Source organism: Galleria mellonella, unplaced genomic scaffold (genome assembly GCF_026898425.1).
Source record: "Galleria mellonella isolate WM207_F2 unplaced genomic scaffold, CSIRO_AGI_GalMel_v1 utg173, whole genome shotgun sequence".
NCBI lineage: Eukaryota > Metazoa > Arthropoda > Insecta > Lepidoptera > Pyralidae > Galleria > Galleria mellonella.
This window is the reverse complement of record NW_026442016.1, coordinates 5,014,441-5,027,435: the sequence shown is the minus strand read 5'-3', so window position 1 is coordinate 5,027,435 and position 12,995 is coordinate 5,014,441. Positions and strand designations below refer to the sequence as shown.

Genomic DNA, 12,995 nt, shown 5'->3' with positions numbered 1-12,995 from the left:
CGTGGTTCCCCCTGGAAACCATCGTGAACAATTTTTGTTGAATTCGTCACGATTGGCCAACTGACCCGCTTCATCCTCACCTGTCATCCTTCATTAGTGCCCCGCCAGCGTATCCCGATAGCGCAGGCGGGGTTACCATTCCATTATCACCCATTAAAAAAAATACGTAAATACCTCTTTCTATACCTACATAATTTGGACGTAATGTTAACTCATTTATTTTTCTCTAGATACAACTTAGTTTTTATTTCAATGCAATCGAAATGTGTTTTGTTATGTATGTATTATATTTAGTTACCTTGAAGATAGGTATATATAAATAGTACTGAAGTAGGTGTCTATTTCATTAATTTAAATCTTCAATAATACGATAAAGAAGTCCAATATAAAAAAGGGTGTTGGGTGGTGGCGACGGTTACCACTTGACTAGATGGGCAGTCAGCTTCTTTGCTAAGTCGTAAGTAATTTTTCCTGTATAAAAAACAATAAAAAAAAATTATAGCTCGATAATAGGTTTTCACATGTGCAAATTTTACTTTTTTCTTCGTGCTCATTGATACAAAAAATATACATAAAAAAACTCTAAGTACAAAAAAAATACGACGCTAAATATGTGTACTGATATGTTATTAAAAATTTTGTAATAATTATAGCGAAAGACTATTTGTTGTTTTTAACTCATTTTTTTTTATATAAATTATAGACAGTTTTAAGTGTTACAGAATGTGAATTTTATTATTTTTCTTTATATATTCATGTTGTTTTATTTTTATTTATACTTACCTCAGTTTTTATCTCAAGTCTCAGCAGAATTTACATAACTACTTTACACAGTTGGCACATATTGAAGTAGTCGGCAGTTCGATAAATAGATTCTACCGTTAATAAATACGTACGTACGTTACCCATATTTAACATCTTTTGATTTAAAACTGAGACATATGTATGCATAACCAAAGTGATAAAAGTAGCGAGTTAAGTAATGAATATCTAATTATGTACATTTCGCACTATCATTAAAATAGTTAACACGCTAAATGGACCAGAGTAGAATAAAATTATTGATTTACGCATCGTAATGTAACACGGATAGAATACGTAAGGCTTTATGACGATTTAAAGGCGCAAAAATGGCCTATTTGCAAGACAAAAAATCTCACACAAACTATATAATTAGGTAAACTAAAGATATATTTACTCGCAGAGTTTAATAACGAAGGAACTACGAACAAAACGTTTTGACAAATTTTAGTAGATATCTGTTATACCTAAATTAACGTAATATAAATGGTATGTGTGGACATCTATATAAAGTCACTAAAAAAAGTAAAAGATAAAATTGGAAATATCATACATGATTTGTGTTGAAAAATGTGTTTTCATATATGATGTTCGGATTCTTTTTCGTTCAGATAATTCGAAATCGCTCGACCGATATCAATAAAATCATTGATTTTTGACATATAATGTTTTAAAGGACCTAGTTAATAGGAAAAATTTGTTTTAAAAATAATAATTAAACAATATAATAAGTGCTTCTAGTATGTTGGTCATATAAAGATGTCTGTATTTATTATTAAATAGTTACAAAGAGTTTAGGTTACTGCATATTTGGCAACACTGTTTGTCTGTACTCGTATGAAAAAAAAAATGGTACGACTTCCAAATACTGATTCACGATGAAGGTTTGTATAGTGAGTGGGTCACCTACCCACACTATATACTTAATACTTATAGTTATTATTTTATTTGACCCAAAATAGAACTGTTTTAAAAAATGGCTGCTTGGAGAGTATACTTCGATTGTTAAGTCGCATTTCTAACATATATTCTAGACTCTTAGAGGTATTATTTATGCATTTATTTTGATGATACAATTAAGTATTTAATTTCTACATTAATACTGTAAATATACTTCCAAATATTCCATAATCGGTGGTATTCTCTTTATACCTTTTTTGCAAGTGTTATATCGGAAATTAAAATAATATATTGAGTGCAACTGAAATAATTAACATTGTTTACTAGTGAAATGGGATATTTTTTCCAAAGAAATATGGGTACAATAAACGTCAATAATGTTAAATTTCCTCTATTAATAATAGCGTTCAGCTGTTAAATTAGTGTGAGACGATCAAAACTTTTTGTTATTTTTATTATCCATATTTCTTTTAGGAATATATTGAATTTTACTGATACAACTCTTTCTTAATAAGATGCTAATGATTTCAATTTCACTTGTATAATATAAGTATAAATGGTTTTAAATTCATTGAATAATTATTGAAAATGCGGACAATATTTCATATACAAAAAAATCTTAAATATAAATGGGTTTATCTATAAAAATTGTTAAGTAATTTACGGTGGTGTCGATGGCAATGTTACTGGTGTAAATACACAACTAAGGGGTGCGTAAGTGTATGGATTTAAGAGAGAATACGCTTGCGGGGCATGTCCGAAGATTTGCCCCGGAAATAATCCTTGACGTTGTGCTATCTTTAAACGGGACGTGAGCTGCTTCTTCCATTTCGTTCTTCGATTTTGAAACCACGTTTTAATTTGTACTTCTGTTAGTCCGAGTGCTTTAGATAATTCCATCCTTTTAGAGACACTAAGATACTTATCAAGTTTGAATTCAGCTTCCAGTCTTTCAAGTTGCTTTGCACTATAAGCTTGTCGAGGTTTTCGTTCTGGGCCCACTCGCCGTGGTCTTCTGTTGTTTTTATCATCTGTTAAAAAACAGAAATAATAAAATTATTTTCTTTATTTTTAATTTTTGTTTTTTATTGTACTAACCAGTAACTATACTGGTGTATATAAGTCTCCTCCATAAGGGGAGTTTTGCCAATAGTTGCCATGTTTGGTAGGTTGATTAGCAACTGCAGTTAGGCTTTAATGATGTTTTAAGGGGGAGGCCACTGCCCATCCCTTGACCATTAAGTTTCCTTAGTCACCTCTTGCAGCATCCATGGAAAAAAATGGGTGGGCTAATCTATGCCGGGATCATATGGCGTTTATTTTTATTCACACGATATATATTTAAAAAAATATTTAAAAAATAACTAGGTATAATTATATAAATATGTCTAAAATGTAGAAAAAATAATAGAAGAGTATTGTACTGTTTTACTAGTCTTATAAACGGACTAAAGTCATGTTAAACAAACAGATATAAAAAATGCGCAACGTTATAAAACACGCCTTTAGATACAAAGTAGCTGCTCTTGCTAAAAACAAATACACGGTAAAGTTTTTTCGAGTACTAATCGGAATTGTCACAGGCTCTCGTTAAGTGGCTATAAACACAATCAGGCTGTTTGCGTTGCGCCTGCGTAGTTTGACATCTCGCGTATCAACACAGCATTGTGGCCGATGTATGTATGATGCCCGCGCTAACCGCTTGCTAACCATTTACGTAAGCGATTCACGATATATATTATTAATCCATTTTTCTCATTAAAAATCTATACTTAAAATAGTTACACTACAATAAAATAAATAGGCATTTGATTGAATTACTTTATTTCCCAATAGAACAAAAGGAAGTTTCGAGTAGTTTTCGTCAATAGATAAATTTTGAATTTTAATCGTCACCCTCTAAAAACATTTCATCTCCTAATATTATGGAAATAAAAATCCAAGATTATTATTATGAGTAATATTTTGGTATAAGGTTTTCGATGCTGTCAATCTACACTTAAAGTAAATTAAGGTATACTAATAAACTCAATGTAAATAAAATATATTTTATCGTACGTATATTATATTCCTGTTCTTAAAAATTATAAATCATACAATGTGAAAGTTTTAAAGTAAATAATCATTCTAAAATATTCAGAATCGTCAAATTATATTTAAAAGGTATTTCTAATTTTGTTAGTAAAACTGGTGTCTGCACTTGTAAAACTAGAGTGTACGTAATTGGTGGGTATTTGCAACAGGTTGAAAATCTCGACGCGCTCATATAAACAAATAATCATGGTAAGAACCTCTCAGTTCTAAATATTGAGCCTTAACACTATATAAAGTATATATTTATTTCCTGAAAACTATCTTTTGGTGTAAATTTGGATTCTCGATAAGGTTCAAGAGTAAAAGGGTCTGCGTTAAGGTGGTGGACAAATATGAGAGCTTTGTTGGTAATTATCGTCGCAGCAGCTGTTTACTGTCACCTCGGTGCGAAGTCGCGACCACCGTCCGACGGCTGGCGACAATTCGACGAATGTATCTCCGGACCTATTGTGCGAAACGTATTGTCTTGTTGTTTCTACGCGTTAGTACGAACAGTGAACATTTTTAAGTTCATTAGTTATACTTAAATACTTTATCACAATAACAGTAGGTATACTCCATTTTGTTAAACTATAAGAAAATAATTTCTTCGTTGCTTATATAAGTATGTAAGTTTATATTTGACTAATAACTTCTTCTGGGTTCTTACTTTTCTTTACTGTGTGGTTAGTTTGATTATAGTACTATTTAAGTATTAGTAGACGAAAACGATAGCTAGTCGTAAATACTGAATTATCTTGTGTCAACATTAAAAAAGGTATATCAAAAATAGATCCACGAAATTGACAGTAGGTATATTTATGATTCTATGAAGAGTATAGTCTATTTTGTGATGGTGTTATTTTTCGCGAATTTGTATTGGAATTTGTAAAAAAATACCGGAAATCCTCCAATTGAATAAAAACTTACAGTCATTGTTTTCCATTTAATTAAAGCTATCATTATATTATAGTATTATAATTATATAATATATGTATATACGTCATAATTATTTATTTTTTATAGGCATACAAATATCGTATGTTACTATAACATAAAGTAATATAGTAATTTGCTTGTCTATTTCTACAGATTATTATTCACAGCGGTGACAGTTAACAAATTGTCTTTAACTACCCCCATTTGTTTTATTTAGAATGGAATGTGACGGCCCACCTGATGGATTATATTTGTAAAAAGCAGTAGCATGGACATAACAGAGTATACATTTCGCCCATGTCCTCCCATTTGCCATTTAAAAGATTATTCCCCATAAATAATTCACGAATATTTTCAAACACAACTATAAACACGAATTTAGTATTTGATTATATTTGTAAAAAAGGAAAGATCTATTTTTAAGAGAACGATATTTGTAGTCGTGTAACTTCTATTTGTATTACGTTTAATAGGTATCTACTCGTGTTATTAACTTTGCAACGTATCTAAAATGAAGGAAATATGTCACTGTATTTGTCTATGCGCTGTGTTGACATAGAAAGTTTGTACTCTATGAAGACCCCCAGGTAATTCCCGGACATGACACGATCACACTAATTTTATAGCCACTGGAATGCCGTAGGTTGTAAGGTACACGTGGTGAAACGCATGTGTCAGACAGAGTAACAAAAAATGTCAATTACATTCATGCATCAACATTAAATATATAAATACATGTATTAAAATTCTACCACAGGTTCTTTTTGTTTATAGAGTTAAAAAGTATAGGAAATTAGTACAAAAATATCTATTTACAATGAGAATTTAATTAATTAATTTACCATTGTGAAGTTAAAAGTTTTAAAAATAAATTACTAAATATGTTATATACTCGTATGTAACTTTGTCTTCTTTGTTTACTTACAAGTTGATCTCTCTCATATTAATTAAGTTACTTTTTGGAACAAAATCTATTTTCTATAAATTTTGAGTTTACTATAGAATAGGTCTTTTGTTAATTGAAGGTGATAGTTTAGTGGCGTATAATTTCTTTGTTATGCTAAAATCCCAAAACAAAATTTCAGCATAATCCTCTGAATTTTAGAATTCATGTTTGAATCATAATAAAAAAAAAAAAACATAAATATAAATATTGTCATTCGCTTGCTTTATGTTTGATAACTCGTGTCAAAGGTCTACATTTATAACAAAGGCGATCTAGAAACGCTGAGAGAGAAAACATGAGAAAGGTATTGTAGAAAAAAAGAAAACTGTTTTGCCTATGACTGTAGGTAGACACAAAGATTTCGGAGTAGACACGTCGAGTTGTTGTTGTTACTTATACGTTTTATCATTAACTTAAGAGTGTTCAATAACTTTAGCTTTGATACTAAAATGTGACAACATTGCATTTATAAAATATGTAAATTTTCAAATACAATTTAACAATGTTCAATGTTTCTGAGTAATTATTTCAAAAGTTCTTTGCTAGCGAACTAAAACGCTATTACTGACGATTTACATTAAACATTTATATTTACATTAATGGCAAAAACGTATTTGAAAAATGCCAAAGCAAAATATGAATTAGGTAAAAAGTTTTAGTAATAGATTTATATTTATATGCAACTTATTCTATGATTAACGTTTTAGTTCTCTTGTAGAGCACTTTTTAATATTAAATCAGTGAAAAAACGTTTAAAAATTTTAATTTTGTTTTTAAAAATTAGCAAATAATATGTATGTATGTAGCTACATTTAGGTAAGCTAGTAGTTATATTATTTTTAAAGCAAATGTTAATTTTTATTCAATGTCTATATAAAGCTAAATAAATTATGAAAGCTCTTAAATATAAAAATTTGTTTAGTCTGCTTATATGTATACGTAGATCTGTTTTATAACAGTTCTGATATTTATTGAACGACAGTGGAGAGTGTACCTATATTAAGATTTATAATAAGAACAAGCAAATAAACGATAATTAATAATAGGATAAGAGGGACAATAGTCCAGGAGCTTAGATGTTTTGGAATCGTAATTAATGTTTATTACAACCAAACCAACTTTCAGAAGCAGTATTTCCGAATGCCATATTGAAACCTTCAAGAAAAGTCTGTTTTCCTTCCTAGAAGGCTGGTAACACACCTGCAATTCCTTGTTTGTTATGGGTGTTAAATTACTACATACTGTCAGAAGAATTTCATAATAAAATAACAGACAAGAACAATTGAAATAAGCATTATTAACAATAATTATTAACATTACATACCTTAGTAATATGTTATGTAAACTAAAACTATTTACCTAATCTTCTTCTAGTTACCTATATTAAAATCTAGGATTAAAAATTAAATATTACTATTGATTTCTTTCAACAGTCATAACAATTTTAAATAAACAATATAATTGTGTATTTTAAAATCATATCATTGTAGGTATGTGTAGAGAATATGTAGACTATAGGTAATAAGTTTGATAATGGGAAACAATTCACTATCCCTAAATATGAAAAGAATGTTAAAAATATAACTAACATTATTAATTTAATGTTGTACCATATTTGAAATATACGAAACATTTAAATTTTTAGTGCTCTTTCTGCAATTATTTAAAACTTATTAATAAATACAACAATATTCATACTTTTTTTTTCTAGTAAATTATAATATTACAATGTAAATTTGTATTACAATTTACAATTATTTTATAACCCATGTGATAAACATTTTAAAAATAATATTCTCATTTAATTCACTCGTAGAATAATTATTTTAATCGCGGTTACCATTTTATTTTCGTTAACGAAAATAAAAAAATAAGTATAATATTACGGTGACTTTAATTTTCAATTTATTTAGCTTATACATATAAAGAGAATAAAATGAGAGGCTTGTGATAGTAAATTTAGACAACAGTTTGGCCGCAGGACTATCGCGTGTGAGATGTGCGTGCGAAGAATCGCACCCTGGCTGAGATCACGCGATTATAACACATGCTATACCGCTGTTATAGCCGTCATCGTTACTGAACTGGGGTGTCATGGTAATTATCGCATTTGGGTATAGGTTCGTTTGTTTGCAATTTTTTATTTTATGATTTATATCATCCCGTCATCATGATAATCCATTACCTGGGCCATATACAAGTAGCTTTAAGAAGAGAACAAATTTATTCTTTTATTTTAGAACTGTCCTGGTAATGGTGTATGTAGGTTATTGCGCAAGTACGTTATACTAAGTCTACGGTAGAATTTATTAAGTACTAAATTTTATTTATTTTATTCTATTTGGTGTTTCAGTTTCTACCAAGTTGAATTAGCCAATGGTTAAAATGAAGATCTTGTAATGTATCTGGATATGCATATAGATAAATCGTTATATGCATATTTTAAAATCCTATTATTATATTTAAATAAAATTTGATGCACGTGCAGGTTATATCCTAACTTAGCACATAGGATACTTTATGTACTGATTCGCGTGGAATACGGCTAGTCTAAAATAAACTTATCCATTATTAATAATAAAATTTTCAAAATACCAAAATTAATTCATCAAAATAATAAAAAAAAAATCTGTATCTTAGCATAGTACACGTATATATTGCATTTAATCTTCATAAAATTTTATCCACACAAAGTTGTGAAAGTCTTAACAACAATAACTTTATACAACTATAACAAGAATTATCAAAATTGGTTCAGAACTGGAGAAGATATTAACAAACCGTCAACCCCCATCATTTGGAAATCGTTCAAAAATAGTATGATTATATATATATGGATAACATTTTACGGCGTTTATTACAATCACATAATACTGATAATTATTAACTTATTAATATCGTAAACGAACATTTATAAAAATATTTGGATGTTCAGATGTTCGTTATTCAATCACGCTTTAACGGATATATTTGGTTTGAATCAAATTTGATATTCGGGTAGGTTATATCCTAATGTAATATATAAGATATTATATAAACGGATTCGCCGTGTGTCCCGCCACAGAAAGACTCCTTACTTTCTCGTAGGGGTCATAAAGGCGACTAAGGGAAAGCGAGAGATGGGCAGCAGCATCCCTCTTAAAACATCTCTAAAACCCTAAAAGCGCAATTGCCAACCCGCCTGCCAAACGTGGCAACTACTGGCAAAACTCCCCTTATGGGGAAGGTTTATGTCCTGCAGTGGACAGTTAACGACTGAAATAATAATAATAATATACGGATTCATGCTATCAATTATTAATAACTAAACACATTAAATTATTATTAATAATTATTATTTGTCTATATACAAAAAAACATACTAGGTAAAAAATAAAAAGAAATAAATACCATAGAACGTAGAGGGTTGGTGTGAAACCAACCAATGCGCGTACGCATGGCCGGCAAGAAGGCCCGCTTCGTTCAGCGAACCCAACTCGGCGCAAGTGGACGTCGATGAAACTGAAAAATAACACTAATATTACCACAGGAACATTTTATACAATGAATGATTTTTTTTTCGCTAAATAGCTGTGGTGCCATGATGTGTTTCAGTTTGAATAAATGATTCATTGTTACTTGTGATTGTGACTTGAATCGTGTTTAGAAGGGCACGTAAGCCCTCGTTGGGTATCCCACGTCAGAAGTCTGCGGTAAAAGCTAAGGCCGCTTAGAAACTCTTGATACTAGAGGGCGACATCTTCATACGAGTAGTAGTAATAGTAATATGAATGGTAGGATATGGCAATGAAATAAGAGTATACAGAGTTATTGATATACACTTTGCCTAATCCTCAAAAATAGTATCATGTCGCGGTAGCAGTCTGCCTATTCTGTGATCTCCATGGTGCTGTAAGTACTTGGGTATAAATGATACCTCGTTGATAGTTTTCATCAGGTCGTCGCTTGTCGGCCGTCATCTTGTTTGCCATTTATTTATTTACTACCTTTTAACCACGATTTCGTCTACGTGATCGGGCTATGTTTACTGACGGGGATAAAATTTACTTATATCCTTCTCCTTCTAGTGTGGTACGTGTATACTAATTTTAAAAGTGACTCATTATTGACCAATAATGTGGTATAAAAGGCGGACTTAATCTTATAAGTAATCTCTATTAACTAACCATTACAAATTATACAAAAAAATAATGTATACCTATAATTAATTTAATTTATAGCTTGTAAAAACGAGAAACTTTACAACACGTTGGTGAATATTCTCGCGCTGGAGGAAAAAATCACCGTTATGTCTGCTAGGGACTTGCCATGGACTAATATGAGCTTTATGCAGTGAAATTCATAGTGTTATGTTTTGTTGGGCAAAAAGGAGTTCATAGTGAGTTCAGACCTTCATACTTATATGAATATACCATCATACTTCTTATTTTTAGCTAGTGATCCGTCCCGGTTTCGCATGAATAAATAAATTAGTATTTTATATTAGCTTTAATAGATATTTTTTTGATACCTTGGGCTACATTGTTTTAATTATTATAGGGATCTCTAATATGTTGCAAATAATATATATCTTATTTTACTCGTTGATAATTTGACATTAAATCGACGAAAGAATGTTTAAATTCTGTTAAGTACTTTTTGTGTTTATTCATTACAAACAAACAATAAAATATTTCCTTTTTTCATATTAGTATATATGTATATACCCAAACATCTTGCACCTAGGAGTAAGATTGAAATCTCAAACTTACAAACCGCATGGTTTTTAATCTTGTTTTTATCATATTGTTTATTTCATATGATAGACATTTGATAAGGCACTCGTTATACTTTATCGTAAGGATACAAGAATTTTGAATTGAAAAATCGTCGCTACTTAATCAGATATACATGTTTTATCTGTTATTTTAAAATGCGCTTACATCAGAGTTAAACATTTTTCCCTACAGTATAGAATTAAAAGCAATATAAACTCAGCCATAGACGTACTCTAAGAAGTTAACACAACAGAAAGGGTAAGAAATTTGACTATAAAAATTTTGCTTACATGGGTATGTAAGCAAAATTCTTATATAATAGGTTTTGATGTTTATATGAATTAGTTAATTAATATCTTTTGGTTTCATCATCATCAGCATATCAGCCTTTAACAGTCCATTACTGAACAAAAGCCTTCCCTTTGGGGGGTTTTGCCAGTGGTTGCCACGATTGGCAGTTTATCTGGTTTAATCACACAAAAATAACATTTATTGAATGTTTCAAGATATTTTATTTATGTAAAATATCTTAAATTCGTGAAGTATCTGTATAATTTAAGAAGGCGTTCTAAAAAAACCGACAATAATTTGGTTTTGCCAATTTTAATTTTAAACAGTTATTTTGTTTTTAGAATAGTACTGAAGCACTGAATCGGCGAATTTGATAAAATTTGTAAGGGATTATTCTGAAGGTATAAAATAACTTTAATATTAACTTTCATTAAACTAAACTAAAATTTTGCTATAGGCACCATCTATCAAGTTATAGTTTTATTTAGTTTCATTTTTTATACAACTTAGAAAGGCAAAAAAGCTGTTGGAAAGTGGTAACTATCGCCTATAAACATGAGCAGTACCATATAACAGAGTATACTGTTTCGCCTATGATACCCTCATGTGTTGCCATTCCTGAGGACTCAGGTGTTATTTTTCTGTATCCTATAAATTCACTGCTATATCCCATCCTTCAAACCAAACACCCATGCAAACACAACTGCTTCACGGTAGAAACACGAATGGGACAGAAATGCTCAAGCAAACGACTTTTGTACAAAATCTCCCTCTGGTGGTGGTGATGGTTATCCTTGTAGGTAGTCAAGTTAATCAAGATTTTATTTTCACCATCGTAATGACGTCCTATTTTTAAAGTAAATCTCTCTTTATGGGATATAAAGGAAACATTTTGTGAAGGTATTATATTCTAAAATCTTTATTGATTCTTACTCTTGATGACTAAGATGTGAAATTAACGCGGTTGAAAGTCAAAAATCATCATAAACATTTCAGTCCGATTTTATTTACTGCTAACCACTTCCTCACTCATATGCAGTCCTCTATACTTCGCATCCATCCATTACACTAAATATATTAACCTTTTTTAATATTCTTCTTCGATTGATAAAGATTACTTTTTTAATAAAGTATCCCATTTTAAATATGCAGCTTATTTTTTTTTTTTTATTAATTATGTAGGTTAATATCTGAATTAAGTTATTAATAATTACATATTTTTCCTTTTTTTTTAATTTGATACGTTAAGATTATACCTTACAACTCATATTATTTAGACCTTATATGTACAAACTTGGGCGAGAAATTATTTTAGATAAAGACTTACCATTATGTTCATCAGCATTTTCACCAAAAGTTGTACTATCATCTTGATCCGAACAATCATGTATTGGAGACGAATTATTTTTGTTGTTTCCTAATAAATTATCTATAAGAAAAGTTTTACTTTTACCATTTATTACACTATTTATAGAGTCTCGGGCACTACTATTTGTTGATTCTATGTTTCCACAGGTGTTCCTTTGATTGATGAATAATTTTGTTGGAAATATTACTCTACTTTCGAAAAGACAATTTCTGTCTGCACTTGTATAAGAAGTAGGTATAATTTGATGTTTCTCACTAAACCTAGTTGAATTAACACTATTTTCACAGATAACATCAATAGTTTCATTTTCACTGTCGTATTCAGTTTCAGATTCACAGTCGTAATTAGTCTTTTCGATATTGAATGTGTCACTAGATCTTTCTTTTGGCTCAATTCTAGATTCATTTTCGCACGTACTTGATATATCCTCTAATGAATTCATTTTCACGAAAACTTTATAAAGCCTTAAATGCACAAATTGACATTATAAATATTTAATTTTTTTGAAGTATATTAAAAAACATCCGAAAATGATATGGGAATGCGACTAAATAGGCAGTTTAAGTTCAGAGATCGCTGCAAACTGATGATTGCTTTTGAAAATAGGTGGTGCCGCTCTGATTGTAGGTATGAACGAGGTGAGCTACTTCAACGCTACTGGCTGATAAAATATCGGAGGGGATAACGCCATCTTAAGTAGGTGGGGCTTCGACAACCGCCTGTGAGAATTCACACCTTTCTTTTATTTGATAACACGTTATGTCAGGGCTCTTTACCGCACAAAGGATCTCTAAAAGCTTATGATGAGATCGGATCGAATTGCTCCCAGTTCATTGTTGATCATGTCTCCGATTTAAGTGATTTATTGTTGGCTATATCATCTAATGTATAAATAAGGGGTTTTAGTATTAAGTAGGTA

General features: G+C 30.2%; 1 protein-coding gene across 1 annotated transcript; it reads right to left on the bottom strand.

Annotated features, from left to right (window-relative positions):
* Positions 1-2,273: 2,273 nt before the first annotated feature.
* Positions 2,274-12,774, bottom strand: LOC113521044 (homeobox protein ceh-19-like). Its single transcript, XM_052893309.1, has 3 exons — positions 12,035-12,774; positions 9,050-9,160; positions 2,274-2,732 (listed from the first exon to the last, which is right to left on the bottom strand). The coding sequence occupies exons 1-3, from the start codon at positions 12,516-12,518 to the stop codon at positions 2,362-2,364; spliced, it is 966 nt and encodes a 321-aa protein (XP_052749269.1). The 5' UTR covers positions 12,519-12,774; the 3' UTR covers positions 2,274-2,361.
* Positions 12,775-12,995: the final 221 nt, after the last annotated feature.